General features: G+C 37.2%; 1 protein-coding gene across 2 annotated transcripts in view; it reads left to right on the forward strand.

Moving 5' to 3' along the window:
- The window catches only part of REV3L (REV3 like, DNA directed polymerase zeta catalytic subunit), a 118,948-nt gene that overhangs the window by 53,457 nt on the left and 50,032 nt on the right, over positions 1 to 15,459 (forward strand). For both annotated transcript variants that reach the window (XM_039568093.1, XM_039568094.1), the window contains exons 5-11: positions 960 to 1,056; positions 9,413 to 9,507; positions 10,082 to 10,186; positions 11,149 to 11,233; positions 11,319 to 11,467; positions 11,762 to 11,890; positions 14,411 to 14,648. In XM_039568093.1, coding sequence (XP_039424027.1) covers positions 960 to 1,056; positions 9,413 to 9,507; positions 10,082 to 10,186; positions 11,149 to 11,233; positions 11,319 to 11,467; positions 11,762 to 11,890; positions 14,411 to 14,648 — 898 coding nt within the window. The remainder of the gene's footprint in view (positions 1 to 959; positions 1,057 to 9,412; positions 9,508 to 10,081; positions 10,187 to 11,148; positions 11,234 to 11,318; positions 11,468 to 11,761; positions 11,891 to 14,410; positions 14,649 to 15,459) is intronic.

The raw sequence follows: 15,459 nt of genomic DNA on the forward strand, positions 1-15,459 counted from the left end.
TACAAAATTTATAGGATAAAAAATACATGTTCTAATAAATATTTAATTACTGAAGACCTCTGACAATTGAGTTGTTTAATTGGTGTATTTTTAACAATTGCGGAAGTGTTTGCTATGGCTGAAATACCAGAAAACTGCTAGTGCATGACACCAACATAGCTGAGAAAATTCAAGGTTCAAGCTGGTCTTTCAGGTAGAAGTGGGAGACTGAGTAATTTTCAAAGTCTTCTCCCATTCTACCTTCCTACAGCTCTATTCCTGGGCCTTTTTCTTTCTTGGGCCATATCCTGTGTATATTGTCTTTCCTTTCTCTGAAGACTGAGGGTTCAGGTGGAGACATCAAGGGAGGTAGGAATTCTTCAGAGAGGACTTCACCAGCATGACTTTGGAGCACACTTCCTTACATGGAGACCTCCGAGCAAACTTAGAATGTTTTCTTTATTTGTAGGTCAGACAGCATCTGCCTTCATTGCAGGTTTCCACTTACTGCTACTACCATTGTATCTGGAATGTATTGTATATTCCCTTTCAGCTCACAAATAAGAAAAGTAGAAGTAGAATTTCATGTTTTCTTTGGTTTCTAATTTCCATTGGAATTTGAACTGTAGACCCAGGAAATTCTGACGTTTACATCCGACTCTGTATGATTTATTTTGAAATTTTCACAAATAGGAGAAGATTGAGTTTAGGTTAAGATATAAACAGAATGCAACAAATGTAATTCTAATAATGTCAGTGTGTTGGCAATACATTTTTCTTTTTGTATGTGTCTACGTGTTAGAAAACCAGGTCATTTATACAATAGCATAGTTAATGGATGAAGATGATATGCAATGCTATTTATTCTTTAGGAGCAGGTGGACTGGTAATACTAAATAATAAGTGCAGTTATATAATGATATTTGTAAAAAATACTGCCACATAAATGAATTAATTTCTCATTCTATTTTTTTCCCTAGGTGATACATCAGGTGTAAGTAAACATCATAGAACTCATTTACCAGAAAATTCAAGCAACGTATCTTTCATTGAATGGGAAGAGGATGAAATACCAAGGTCAGCATCCCAGGTTTTTCTGTTGTATGCCTTATTTTCTTATATACATCAACTTGCATGTAATACAGAGTTCCAGTCTCTTATTTAAAAGACTTTTACATGTTTTACGTGTTAAAAAAAAAAAAACAAAACAAAGGTGATAAGGTAACACAAATTCATCATTATTTAGTTTCTTTGTATAGGTTTGGTCACCCGATGCTTTCTGGTATATGGTTATAAAAATCCAACTAGGAGATAATGGGCAAAATTTGACTTTCTAGGGTTTGGAATTATGACTTTGATGAAGAACTAAGCAAGCTTAATAGTTACAGAGAATATTTCCACATCAGTTCACAGATTGTGTTTTTGTAATCATCCTTAACTAACATGACCTCACTGGTGAGGCCACATCTCAAGCCCTCTGTTTGGTTTTGGGCCCCTCAAGTACAAGAAGGACATTGAGGGGCTGGAGCGAGTCCAGAGAAGAGCAATGAAGCTGGTGAAGGGTCTGGAGCACAAGTCCTGTGAGCCACAGTTGAGGGAGCTGGGGGTGTTTAGCCTGGAGAAAAGGAGGCTCAGGGGTCCTTATTGCTTTCTATAACCACCTGAAAGGAGGGCGTAGCCAGGTGAGGGTTAGTCTTTTCTCTCAGGTAGCAAGTGGGAGTGGGAGGACAAAATGAAATGGCCTGAAGTGCCAGGGGAGGCTGAATATTAGTTTCTTCACCGAAAGGATGGTCAGGCATTGGAATAGGCTACCCAGAAAGTGGTGGAATCTCCTGGAGTGTTCAAAAAATACATGAATGTGGTGCTTGGGGGACATGGTTTAGCGCTGCTAGATTAACAGTTGGACTTGATGATCTTAGAGGACTTCTCCAACCTTAATGACTCTATGATCCTATGAATAGTGTGTTATCAGAGAATTTCAGTTTGTCCATTTCAAATGGTAGCTACATAAGAACCTCAGCTTAGAATTTTCATGTCTGTCTCCCATGCTTTTCCATTTTCTTAAGCATTTCCTACTTTACAGTTTGTAATTGTTTCACTTCTATAAGAAAATTGAATGTTTCTGCAATTTTGGGGGTTTTGTGGCCAGAGTTGGGGAGGGGAGAGAAAGTTACAGTATCTGAAGCTACTTTGATTTGTATAGTTTATCTACAGCAAGTTCCTTCTTTAAGCTATTTGCTAATGTTTGGCAGGTCCTTTTGTCATCTAGTAGTCTTCTCATTCTTTGGGTGGTTCCTGTCATACTTCTCTGAAGAGCTTATTGGGCTCAGTAAGCCACGCTTCCTGCTAATATTATGTACTGGGAGAATGTGCTTCCCCAGTAGAAAGTGTGTGCCTTAAACCATACTTCAGGTTTTTCTAGTGTGCAAAAACATGAGCTTGTGTTGGTTACGTCTGGTTTTCTGATTCTATTGCTACTTCAGGGGATTTTGCAACAACATTCGTGATCATCTTACTTCTGGTCCCTTTATGTGCAGTTGTTCTTGGGCTGTTTCTTCTCCTTTTTGGCTGCATATTTCATTCACAGTCCATTTCAACTTTTATTTGGCTTGGTTCTGCAAGCCAGCTTACTTAAACATTAAAGGTGTGATCATAAGTTAGCCCAGGATTATCTTATGTTACTTTACACAGATCTGGGATCGGCAAGTAAAAAGAAAGCAAAGTAGTACTTCTTGGCTGTCAAAACCAGAGAGGGATGAGCTCAGCAGAGCAGGAGCCAAGGATGCAGCCTCATGGCTGCATGACTACAGGTCTTCTTTCCTCCTCCTTCCACGCTTCCATGTATACAGCCAGGGGTGCAACACCTCACTCGTGCCAGTCCTTCTCCAGCACTCACAGATGTTCCAGAAGTGGGATGTTAACAGTAATGGGGAAAATACCAAGACTGTCCATTTCCCTGGCATTCGTTTGCTGAAGTTCTGGCAGCAGGAATTTATTTCTTGAACGTAAAGCCTGAATACTGCATAATATACTACACAAATTTCTCTCTATACCATATGCAATGATAATGGTAGTTCCTGATACATTTTACAGTTTCATTTATCATGCCAATTTGTCTTGTGAGCATTTTAGGATTTATTAGTACAAGATGTTTCTCTTCTTAATTTTTTCCAATTGAGAATCTTCTGTTTGGAAGCCATTGTAAGTTCCTATAGAATCTTTCATCCCATTTTTAAATTTCATTCTGTTTCTATTATTCTACTTCTGAGTTATCCTGCTTTTGTTTTCTGTTAGTGTGATCTGGTTATGTATCCAGCATGTCTACTGGCTTGCCTTATCAGCATATTTCATTACTACACTGCTGCATTTTCTGCCAAAAGTATTAATGAGATGTGAAGTAAACTCAGTCACAGAAACTGGTCTGTATTCAGTTCTACACATTTTGTGTTGACGCTCTGTCCTTTTTGTATAACCAAGAAGAATTTCACATTTAATTAGCTCTTAAAATGCTTTAATAAATTAAGAACTCATTTATGGTTTCTTCAGCTGAAATTGTTTCCTATTTGATACTGTGTTAAACATTCTTTTGTCTAGAAAATCAATTTTTTTATTTAGGGTGTTCTAGCATGACTGTTCCCCATGCTGTAGGACATGAATGCCACAGCAAAGCAACAAACCTAAACTTTTCCATCCTAATTTTACTCTGTTCTGTATCTATACAAAATTATTTGCCTGTTAAAATTTCTCCTGGATTATTTATGGGAGTCATCAACTTAAAACAGTGCTCTTGTAACCAGTCATACTGCAGTGCCAATTCCAGATTGCCTTCCTACTTAATTTCCTTTCAAATTCTGAAAATTTGCTTCTAGTTTGGTTTAATGGATTTATAATTTTCATGATCAGCCTTACTGCGGGTAAATCTGACTGAGATAGTATGAGATATCTATCCAAGGAAACCCTTGTAATTGTGTCCTAAAATGATTGTGACTCAACTGTTTCTATTTTTGCAGTCTACAGCATTACTCAGTAGTTGGAAAGCTGCCTTTCTTCCTTGATTTCTGTTTCTTTAACAAAGTATGTTCTGTATTCCCAACATACTTCCATATCAACAGCTGTATTCATTTCTGGTTTCATGTGCAATACCAGCACAGTCCCCTCACTTTATTGTCCAGTCCTCTTCAAGTTCTATCCAGTTCAAATTGAGATATTTAACTGTTTTGCGAATTGTTTAGCAAAGTTTTTTTACTTACTGTATTTCACCACTTGGCTGCTGTTTTCAGTAGCATTTGGAGTTTCTTCTAAATACCACTGAACTCATAAGTTCTTTGCTTGTCCTTTATATCAAAGATCGCATAAATCTTTCCCTACCTTTCAGCTATATGCTTAAGTTATTGGTTGTTCTGTCAAGAAAAAGCAAGAAGGGAAAAGACAGTCAAATGTTGTTTGAGACCACAAAATTTCTAGGCCTGTCTTGTATTCACAGTGACTGGGATGTCTGTTCAGACTCATTATCCTTCGTGTACATTAAGAATACATTTTAGAGATAGTTGAACGTGTATCTACCAAGTGCTTGCTGTAAGTGGCAGTTAACAAGTTCTCTTGTTTAAGCAAGCAGTGCCAGCGATTGGGCATCTCTTGACTTTGGAACACAGTATATCACTTGGCTGAAATACAATTCTGGATACCTGGAAGGTAATTGCAAAATTTAAAAGTCACATATATTACATGAGCAGCATGGGTAAATGCTAGTGATGGTTCCTTATTTCAAAAAATGTTTGAGAACTATGTCAAAGTGTCTTGGTGACTGAACTCCCTCTTCCGTGCTAGAGAGCACCGTGCTACTCGGCCACTTACCAAGAACAGCATTTAACCCAGCCATGTCCTGTCCTGCTCCTGGCAAATCTCCAGATTATTTACTTGCTGCTTTGATTAGTGCACTGTATTAAGCCAGAGACACTTCTTTTAATGTAATTCTAGAATGATTCTGTTATCAAATAGATAAATGTCCAAAATCTCTAGTGCCCAGGAATCCCATATTTTGTAAGGCTTTTAGGTATAATACTTGCCAGTGTTGTCGCACTGAAACGTACAAAGCCTGCCCTAAAATGGGTGACAGTCACCTGAACCTGGTAGTGCTATCCAACAGTTTTTGACATGAGGAGTTCTGGACACGAGACACATTTTTTATCCCGCTCAGGCAGCTGATAATAAATGATGAAACACTTCCATGAGTTCCATTGAGAAAACTTTCTGGTAAACATCAGACTTAATCTTAACATCAGAGTAATCTGCTAGTCAAGTCTGCCACTTGGACATGATGTGTTAAAAGCAGAATGATTGGTAGAATGCTTTTAAGAAACACTTTCTTTTTTTAAATCCTAGATTTGCTATTAGACTTTAGTTTATATGGAAGTGGAAAGATCTGACAAGTAACACTTTTGCACAAAAATATCTAGCAGATATGTAATATTGCAGATTTTTGCTAGGTTTGTGGCTGTCATAATTGCTTTTCTCGCTTGTCAGCCTGTGCATGTTTTTATTTAGCTATTTGATTTTTTAATATAATGTGCACATTATTTAAGTCACTTGAACATCCTGAAAACAAGGACACATTTTCTGCCGTGAACAGAGTATCGAAAATTATAATGTCGAATTTTAGAGTCCTTATCAGCACAGTTGAGTAACACCTTTCAGATTCTCCATGGAGTTAGTTTTTGTCTCTTGTGCTCAGTTTAACATTACAAATACCTCAGATGTGGTCATTACAGAGCTTGTTTCCTTAGGCTGTCATTAGTATTGGTGAATTAAGATACTGACCTTGTTCATTATTTATTCTTCAAGGTTTTTCAGGACTTTGATCTACCTAGCTGTATGTAGTGGGCACTTTTTAAAATATGTGTTGACTGTAGGTTTAATTCATTGCCTCAATGTCTGAGAAACCAGATGGTGGTAGTTTCTTTGGGTACAAGTTTCATCCTAAACTATAGTTTTTGTCTCAGTGGATAGTGTGATCAAACTATTACTTTCTTCAAAAATAAGGACCGTTTTCTCTGTTCTCAAAATAACGTATTTGGAGCTTTTTATACAAAAGTAAAATGGATTTGTATTGCAGTTTTTCACCTGGTATGTAGGTTTAAAAGGCAATTTTAAATTAACTGGTATGAGTATCCCAAGTAGCCTAGCCATAGCAGGTCAGTGTTGTGCAACCCTGATTTATCTTGCTTCTTTGGAGAGTAAATTTCCATTCTCATGCAGTTGGGTTGCTTCTACACCACCTCACTTAACCCTGTCTTTCATATATCTGTATTACAAGTTTTATCTTGTGAACAGTTCTCTCTACATTCCTTCTTAAAAAATGAAACATAGGTGCTGTGAAAAGCTTTGCCTGGGACTTGCTAAGTCACTTTTCTAACCTTGTTCTAATGCAGATATTCTCAAATCATGGTTTTGGCATTATCTAAACCACAATTTTTCTTTGCAGAACTGATGCGTGCAGTGTGAGGCAGGTGATTAGTCTGTTGTGTAAGGCACTCTGTGTCAAACAGGCCACTTCTGAGTATCTTCCAAGGCATTACAACTGCTTATGACATGAAGTAGTTCATATTTTCAACTAACTACAGCTGGGAGACTAGACATGTTCTGACTTCTTCATGCTGTCTTCTCACCTGCTAAAAACAGCACTGTACCTGCTGAGGAAGTGTGTCTTGATCAGGGAGAATGGGAAATATGGTTACTTTGTGTATATGTTGCACACATTTGTTTTAGGTGAGCAAGAGCACCAAACCTAGCAGCTGACCAAGCTATTGCTGATACTCAGATAAAGCAGTTTCCAAAGCAGCATGTAACCATGTTAAATAACTAGTTCAGGACAGTTTGTACTCCCCCCTCTCCACCTCATGTTTTTGGTTTAGTCAACATAAATTCAAATGTTAGAAGGACCAGTTAAAGCTGCTCTGCTCTCATATGCCCTTCAAGGTGTTTTTCCTGAAGTGGGAACAAATGACTTCTTGGCCTTTGTGGCTTACCTGAATGTTGCAGAAACTTGTAGTGCTACTGCTATGACTTCAGCTAGTGCAAGTGTCTAGCAGCTCGCCTTGACAAGTATGTTAAATGCCAGGCCAATGTACCTGTTGTATTGGGAAGACATTTTTCAAGTGTAATGGAGAACTTATTGTGTGTGTCAGGTGCCTTTATTAGCTTCCATGTAAGTCTTTGGAATGTGTGGTTTTGACTGCCAGCCCTGCCTTCATTATGAAAGTGTTAATGGCAATTATGATGGTAAATCCTAGATTTGTTTCAGAAAAGGTCTGTTATTAGCTCAGTGTTTTTAATTTGAATAATGTGCCATGTAAATTGAAATACTGTAGTTTTTGACAGAAAGATTCCTCATATCTATTTGATTTAGAGCTTGGGCAAAATGAGCTAACTCTTTTCCTTCTAGTTGCTCAAATTGTTTGAATGAATTGCAGACAAAGAGCATGCTTCAAATTGATATTACTATGGAAAAAGACTTAAGTTACATTAATGTCTACCAGTTTGTTTTAAATTCAGCAATGTTGAATTTAGTGTTCTTCTTATATGAGAAATCTGTGTGAGAGTCTCTTGTAAGTAAGAAATCTGATTACTTGGAAAGCTCTTGGCCAGTTTTATCTTTGGTCTTGATCAGTTCTCAAGTCACTGGCCATACTCTTGATGGGGATGTTGGAAAACCAAGACATAGGTTTGGTTTTTTTTACAAAACATCCTAGCTAAATGAAGGGAAAACAATAGAAAGCTGTCTTTGTCAGAGGAAAAGCAAATGCTTCAGTTAATGGTTTTAAGTCATCAAACAAACTCCTCAGAAACAGGTCACTAAAACACATTTTTTCTTAAATTTTTCAAGAACTTTGATTCTTTCTCACTTTCTCCCTAACCCCCACTAGTTTTTGGTTTTTTAATTGATTTTAAAAGAGAAAATTAGTGGAAGTGGGAAGCTCAGGTCTTTGATTTTGTGTCCTCCAGACAAGTCAAAGGCAAGTCTTTACCACATTTCTGGTATCAGTGACCGTTCTGTATTGTGGTCCCTTTTTGCTTGTTCCCAGAAGTGTTTTGATTTTGTAAAGGGAGCTAACAATTCTTGCAGCCTCTTCCCTCAGTCTTGTTTTCCAGCGATCCTGCAGCTGTTTCTTACTGTAGGATCAAAATACAAGTTTCAGCTTGCCTGCAGTTCCTGTTGCCCACTGTGCAGGCAAAGCTCTTTTTGAATCTTTTGATGATTGTGAGGTGTGTGACATGAAAATTATGCATTTTGAGCATATTATGGACTTGTTTCTCAGCTGATGGTGTGACTGGGAACAGAGGGATGTGATGGCAATGGATTGTCTTTAAAAGTGTGCATAGAATCATAAAATAGTTTGGGTTCGAAGAGCTCTTTAAATGTCATCTAGTCCAGCCCCGTGCAATGAACAGGACCGCCTTCAACTAGATTATGTTGCTCAGAGCCCTGTAACCTGGCATTGAATGTTTCCAGACATGGGACTTCTCCCTCTTTTGACAGGCTGTTCCAGCATTTCATCACCCTCATCATAAAAAAAATCTTCCTTATGTCTTGTCTAAATTTACCCTCTTTTAGTTTAAAACCATTACTCCTTGTCCTATTGCTACAGGCGTTACTAGAAAGTTGAAGAGCTTGGAGTGGATTTTCAGTGTTGCCCTAAAAAATTTTAAAGGGTAAACAGACTTTTTCAACAAACCTGGGAGATGATTTCTGTTTGTTAGCTTCCTCCATGGACTCCATAAAATTTGTGCACTGACAGCAGCAGGTGGAAGGTTACTGACATTTGCAGATCTGAAAAGGCACAGCAGGAAGGTGATCAGTCATTGAATCTGTTTCTAGTATTTTAAGTCTTCATCAAGCCAGTTATCCTTAGTTCAGTATGTGTTTGGGTTGTTCATTGTCTCTTTCTTATTCACCAGGCTAAATAAAGAAAAAACCCCAGAAAAAATAGTTGTAAATGTTGAAAGTGTTATGCATTGCTCTGAGCTGTGAATGAGAGAAAAATTCATGCCTTTCTGGGTGCATGATCCTGCCTACACACTTGGTCCTATTGGCTGAGTTCTACAGAACATTTCATCTTATATTTGAGGAGGAGAACATTATTGTAATTGCTTTAGTACTTGGAGTTATTTACCAGCTCTTTCTCTTCTCCTCACAAAAGAAAAATCTAAAGCCTTTAAATTGAAGATATAGATTTCTTATCTAATTAGATTTGAATATGATCATTAGTTTAAGGACTTGGAGGTGAGGATGGGAACTGATAATTCTGTATTCAGTTAGTCACTCCTGCTCCCTCTGAAAAATTTTGGATATTAGTCCAGTTAAAAAACAGTGATGATGCATGTTTCAAACTGAGTGTATTGATGAAATTAACCTGTGGTATTTATGTTGTCACAGCTCTTTAATGTTGAAAGGTGTTGAGCCACAAAGTACCTGTGAATTGGAGGTGGATGCAGTAGCTGCTGACATTTTGAATCAACTGGATATTGAAGGTGAAGTGTTAATAACTTTCCATGTAAAATGGTTTTAGAACAGAAGCTATGATGTCATAGTTCACTCTTCTTTTAAAGCTCAGCTTAGTTAAATCACAGTCTGGATTTCAGTGTTAGTGAATTGTTAATCTCCAGATTTATAAAGTTTAAAAAAAATTAATTAACTCTGAAAGAAAAGAGGTTAGAAAAATAGAGCAATATGAAGAGATTTTTGTTAATGCATAACAGAAGATTTCAGACTTACAGAAAGAATAGTAATGGAAATACCAACATGAAATGTGTGCATGTATGCATATGTATGTACTTACACCTGTATATACATATATACACATACTTGGTGGGAAGACCAGAAAAAAGCTGAAGGTCTAGATTACAAATAGGAGATCTAGAAAAGAAATGAAGTTATGCCTTAACTTTTACATAATACCAAATCTTAGAGTAAGGCCAGAATGGCACTTAAAAAATAACAGGCTAGAATGACAAAGAGGTGAAGAAGAGTGTCAGAATCCAATTTGGGGAAAGAATGCTTTGTCACTTGGGCAGACTTCCCTTCATGTATGATTGCATATTTCAGCCCAGATTGGCAGGAACCCTGGTTTGCAAGCTATATGGGAGGATGAAAAGCAGCGACGGAGACAGAAATGTGAATCTTCTCAGATTAAGCCACCTGAGTCACAAGGTAAAAAAAACCATAAAAATTTGTGCAGCTGTTAATCCAAAACATTGAATGAGAAGCAAGCAAGAGGACAGAATTTAAATTGGTGTATCAAGTTTGAGGGTTTTTTAGATGTACTGTTTTTTTTGCTTCCAGGCTTACTGATGGTCCAGTATGTGTTTGCCAATTTTGAAAGCAAGACACTTAACCTTGCCTAACAACATCGTGATTTAGCTATCTGCAGAACATTCTAGACAGAATGAATGATAATGGCAGTTAAGATTGCATGCTTTGTGATGGAAAACATTTAAATACCAACAAAACTAAATCTCTTTTATCTTGAAGCTTTCCATTGTGGTTTATGCACAAGGGCAGTCCCATTTAATTTCTGCGGAATTATCGCTAAGGTGATATTAGATTAGAATTCTAATAGGATAGACAAATCCCTGTATTTTTATGTAAAATTCATTACACAGTGAAGACTGTGCTCTGCAACGTAATTGCATAATGAACAGGCTATTCTCTGCGGAGCCTAGGCCATATTTCTTTTAAAGTATGAATGATATTTGGCAAGTAAGACAGAGGCTTGCAAGAAGGAAAGAGGCAGGTTCCTGGCTAAGACAGACTACTTTCTGATTGACTTTTTTCCTGTGTTTCTGTGTAATGTTAGTCAGGCTGCATAAGCCAGACTTCTCAAAATTGTTCACTGATTTTTCTTGGATGCTCACCTTGGTGTAATTGCATCGTGATTTGTAAATGCTGTTGATACTCTTGATACTCACAGTTGCAAATGAGATCAGTGGGAGTATGTGAAGTATTTTAAAGTTTTTTAATGCACTTTGAAAGTCAGCCCTCAGATTTGGCACTAAAAATTAGCAGGCACTTCGACTTCGAGCCTTTTCCTAATAAAATCAGTAATTTTAGCTGCTCTCTGTGTTGAGAGGTCAAAGTAAAACTGAATAACAAATATTTTTCAAATTTTAAAGACCGTGGATTTGTGCCAGCAACAGAGAGTGAAAAATTTTTTCAGAAGAGACTTAAAGAAATTCTCAAGCAAAATGACTTCTCTGTGTAAGTGTTTAGCCATTTGTCATAAAATATAGTATTCTATGCAAACCTTAAATATGCATTTAAAACTTGCTTTTCAATTAACTAGAACGTTGTCAGGATCATTGGACTACAGTAATGGATCAGAGGAGTTCTCTGCTGAGCTAACACTACATTCTGAGGTACTTTCTCCTGAAGCCTTTCCATGTACACCAGCTAATACGGTAGAAGTGCATGACGATAAAAAGATGAGCAAAGGTGAGTTTTTTTAATATCCTAATTGTTTAGGCATAAATCTATGTCATGGTTTGACTGTTTATACTAAAAGCAGAAGTAAGCCAAGGAAGTTGTGATCGTTAGTTATGAAAAACCAAAGAGTAGCTTTGCTTTTATTTTTATTATTGTTAGAGTAAGCCTTTCTAAAATTGCCACAGCAAATAATGGAAATATACTTGGATAGTAAAATCCAATCTAAAGTAGTTTGCTTTCATAATGTATCAGTCTTGACTCTGAATTTTTATGCTTTCTCTTTTTTTCTTTTTTCTTTTAAAGACTCCAATAGGATGCATACTGATAAAGAAGAGGAAGCACTTATTAATGAAGAAGCAATTTTAAACATTGTGGAGAACAGTCAGAGCTTTCAGCCTTTGTCTCAAAGACTGAATCAGACTACAGTTTTTAGTGAGTATGACCAGAATGTGTTTTCCTCCAGACTATTATTGTTCCACAGTCTTTGTGTTCCCTTAGGCTACCTATCATGAAAGAAAGTAGTTGATCTCAAGGAGTTTTTCGAACAGATTAAGACTTCGCGCACACACATACCCTACCACCACCAAAACACACCCTGTGTTTTCTAAGAAATGTCACCAGGACTGTATTTGTAGAGGCTGCCTGTGTTTGACTGGTTCAGTAAGCCCTGTCCTCTTGCCAGGTCAGCTCAATGCAGTCTCTTGTGGGTGTTGCTCTTCCTTATGCTCCTAGGTCTAAAAGGCTAAAACTATCTGAATGAAGATGATTTTGACTGTCTACCCGTGATACTCTTGCAGTTACTGACTGCATCTTTCATACAGTTAAGGTAGAAAACATGCATATCATCTGTCTTCAGACGTTCAGCTGTCTGGAGATACTGCGCAATAGTAGGTTGATAATGAGAGGCAAGTTGCAGCAGAGCATTTCCCAAAATTTCTAGATACAAAGAATGGCTGGAGGCAAAGAAGCAGGAAGCAAAATGTTTAAGAGGAGGAGAAAAACCATGGAAGTAAAATTGTGAGTGGCACAAGGGGGAAACAACAATAAAAGAACTTGTATTAAAAGCTACGTGAGGTAGAAATAGTTCAAATACTCTAGAGAAGATGAAAAGCACATAGCTCATGGTATGTCTCTGTCTGTGTTCTTTGGTAAACATAATGTATAATGTTAATATGAACCACGTGGTGTGGGGCAGGGAGAAGTATCTAAAACCCATAGTAGCCTCCATTTCTTTGATACCTATAGGGTGTGGATGTATGCTTGGACAACAGTATATGTCTGCGGGTAGTACAATATCCATCCAAAATGCAACTGAAATCTTTTCTTGCTAAGAAAGCAGGAGTGGATGAAGTTAGATTAAGACTGTAGTGCTGTTTTATTTTGTAGAGAATAGGCAAGATTTTGATTATAGGAGTTTAATAGGCAAGGATTTGGATTTACTGAAAGAACTATAAGAAATTCTGTGGGAGCTGGGAAACATGAGCAAACCTGAGAGGATAAAAAGTGGCTAAAATAATATGTAGGGTATGCCTTATGCCTGTACATTTGAATTGCTCAACCAAATTGAAGTGTTGAAATGGTCTGTTTTTTTCCATTGACTAAAGAATCAAATAGAGATTATATGCTCTTTTTTTTGCCTTTTTTTCCTGTCCTCCCTTCTTGTAATACAGCTACTAATTTCTGGTGTCTTGTGTGACTATGAGTGACATGCTGCATATTTGGGTCTCTTATGCTCCTTCATAGCCTGCACTAGTCTTTATTATTCCTCTGTTGAGTTGTAGTGCCACAGGGACTGTGAACCACATGAATTCTGCTATTTACTGTGAATTATACCCCAAGGTTCATATTAACATGAAGTAGAGGTTGGAGTTTAATGATGGGCCTCACAAAGGGCAAAGGAGCCAAGAACAGAAAGTGTAATTGAAAATGGGTTAATTCAGAACTCTGTAAAAGGGGATGGTTTCTATTGTAAAGGGTTGCATGGGGTCTTGTGAAGCCTTTGCAAAATATAAAAAATGCCTTTCTCACCAATGTTGAGATCTATTTTATATAATTCTCAAGATCATTTTAATTATATCATGCTTTCCGAGGAAAGGAAGTAGAGATTGTAGTTCTTCAGCCAGAGAAGGAGAGAGAAGTAACAAAGATGCCTGGTAGACTGGAGGTCATAAATTGGTTATGAGGTCAGATGATAGGTAAGTAGGAAGAGAGTGAGAAAAATCTGTGACTTGGAAGAATTTTTAAGAAACAAAAGTAAAAAATGAGAAGGGAAGTGCATTAATTACTGTAAGCTTGTAAGCTTTTGTCACATAAAAGAAAATAAAATTAAGGAGAGGACTGAAATCAGGTAAACTTTCAATGTTTAGAGAAACCTTGGAATAGAACAGCTTATAGTGACATGAAAAGGGAACCAAAGTTGAGCATTATAGTAAAGAACAGAAGGAGGAATAGTTGGTCAAAATCAGCATCCCTTTTGACAAGATGCAGTGATTGAAAGTCCTCAGGTGATAGAGAGAGAAGTGCCTAACAAAGCTAATGCAGCTGTTGAGCAAGAGAAGACAGTGATGTTTCAGAAGCTGGCACTCATGCTTAAATTAAAGGGGAGAGTGAAGCTTTACTGAACGTGAGGAGAGGTAATAGGAGAGTGGAGAGAGAATTGCGTCCACTAAATCTGGTACAATCAAAAGAGTAGGGCAGAAATCCAGAAAGTTGTCAAAGTTTTAAATACAGAGCTAGAAAAGATAAATCATAAAATTTGAAAACATAAGATACAAAAAGGCTCTGTTTCTGTAGCATGCCTTGCCTTAGACAGTAACAAACTAGTAGATTTTTAAATGGTATGGGGCTTTTTTTGTTTGGTTTGGTTGGTTTTGTTTTTTACTGGTAGACTGTAACTAGTCATTTACAAGTAGAACAAAATATAGATTCTACTTGTATGGGCTTTTTCTGCAGTGGGCAGTAGTGCTGATGAGGCCATGATTGATCTGTTGGCTGGATTGGAGAATGATGGATATCAGATGGGACATCAAAAAACACTCTCTCACCATCGTTCTCTTGGAAGCTGGCGAAATTCTCAGAACAGTGATGATGAAGAAAATGAGCCACAGTGTGAGAAAGAAGAAATGGAACTTAGCTTGCTAATGTCCCAGAGGTGGGACAGTAGCATGGAAGAGCCTGGGCCAAAAAGAAGGTATATATTTTCTTTTCTTAAGATGGTTTTGGTTTTTTTTTTTTCTGACAGATCTTTCCTTCCTCCCACCTTGTTTTCAAGTATGCTATGAGCCCAATGGGATGTAGAGAGGTCTCTGTTGACAACATGGAAAAATCTGTGCAGATCTTGGAATGCAAGCTGCTTAGATGATGATGTGAATCATGAGTGTTATCTGGAAATAAAGATTGAGTGTTTAGGTTTAGCCAAACACAAGCTTCTAGTTTTCTCTTTGAGGAAAAATTAAGTAGGCTTTTTGTTCAACAAGTCCAAATACAAGAAAACCTTTAGTGGTAGTTTGCTTATAAGGTCACACCTTGGATGTAGTACAAATGTTAAGGTGTATCTTGTACATCTTTTACTAAAGTCAATATTTAAGAAATATTCATATAAAGACTAACCAAGCAACCTGAGGAAAAAACACCCATTTGTTTCCATGCTCAAAGTTAAAATCAAAACATGAATGTTGCTCACTCTGCTCAACTGCTAAAGGTCAGCAACTTCAATATTTTTAAGGCCAAGATTCTTGGAACACCGTCTCAGGTTGTAATGACCTTTTGTACAGTCTGCACTGACAGGCATTGAAAGCAGCTATATCCAGTTTCTCTTGACCCCTGCTTATGGCACACCTTCTGATATTTATAATTCTGTTTGAAATATGAGAAACTTCACAGACATAACATTTTTATATTTGGGGGTTTTTCCTACATCAGAAATTGTCATGATACGTTTCAGAGAACCAGAGAGGTATAGAAATACTTATTTTTTTTTCCCAAAGACACATAAAAGTTGT

Source organism: Corvus cornix, chromosome 3 (assembly GCF_000738735.6).
Source record: "Corvus cornix cornix isolate S_Up_H32 chromosome 3, ASM73873v5, whole genome shotgun sequence".
Taxonomy (NCBI): domain Eukaryota; kingdom Metazoa; phylum Chordata; class Aves; order Passeriformes; family Corvidae; genus Corvus; species Corvus cornix.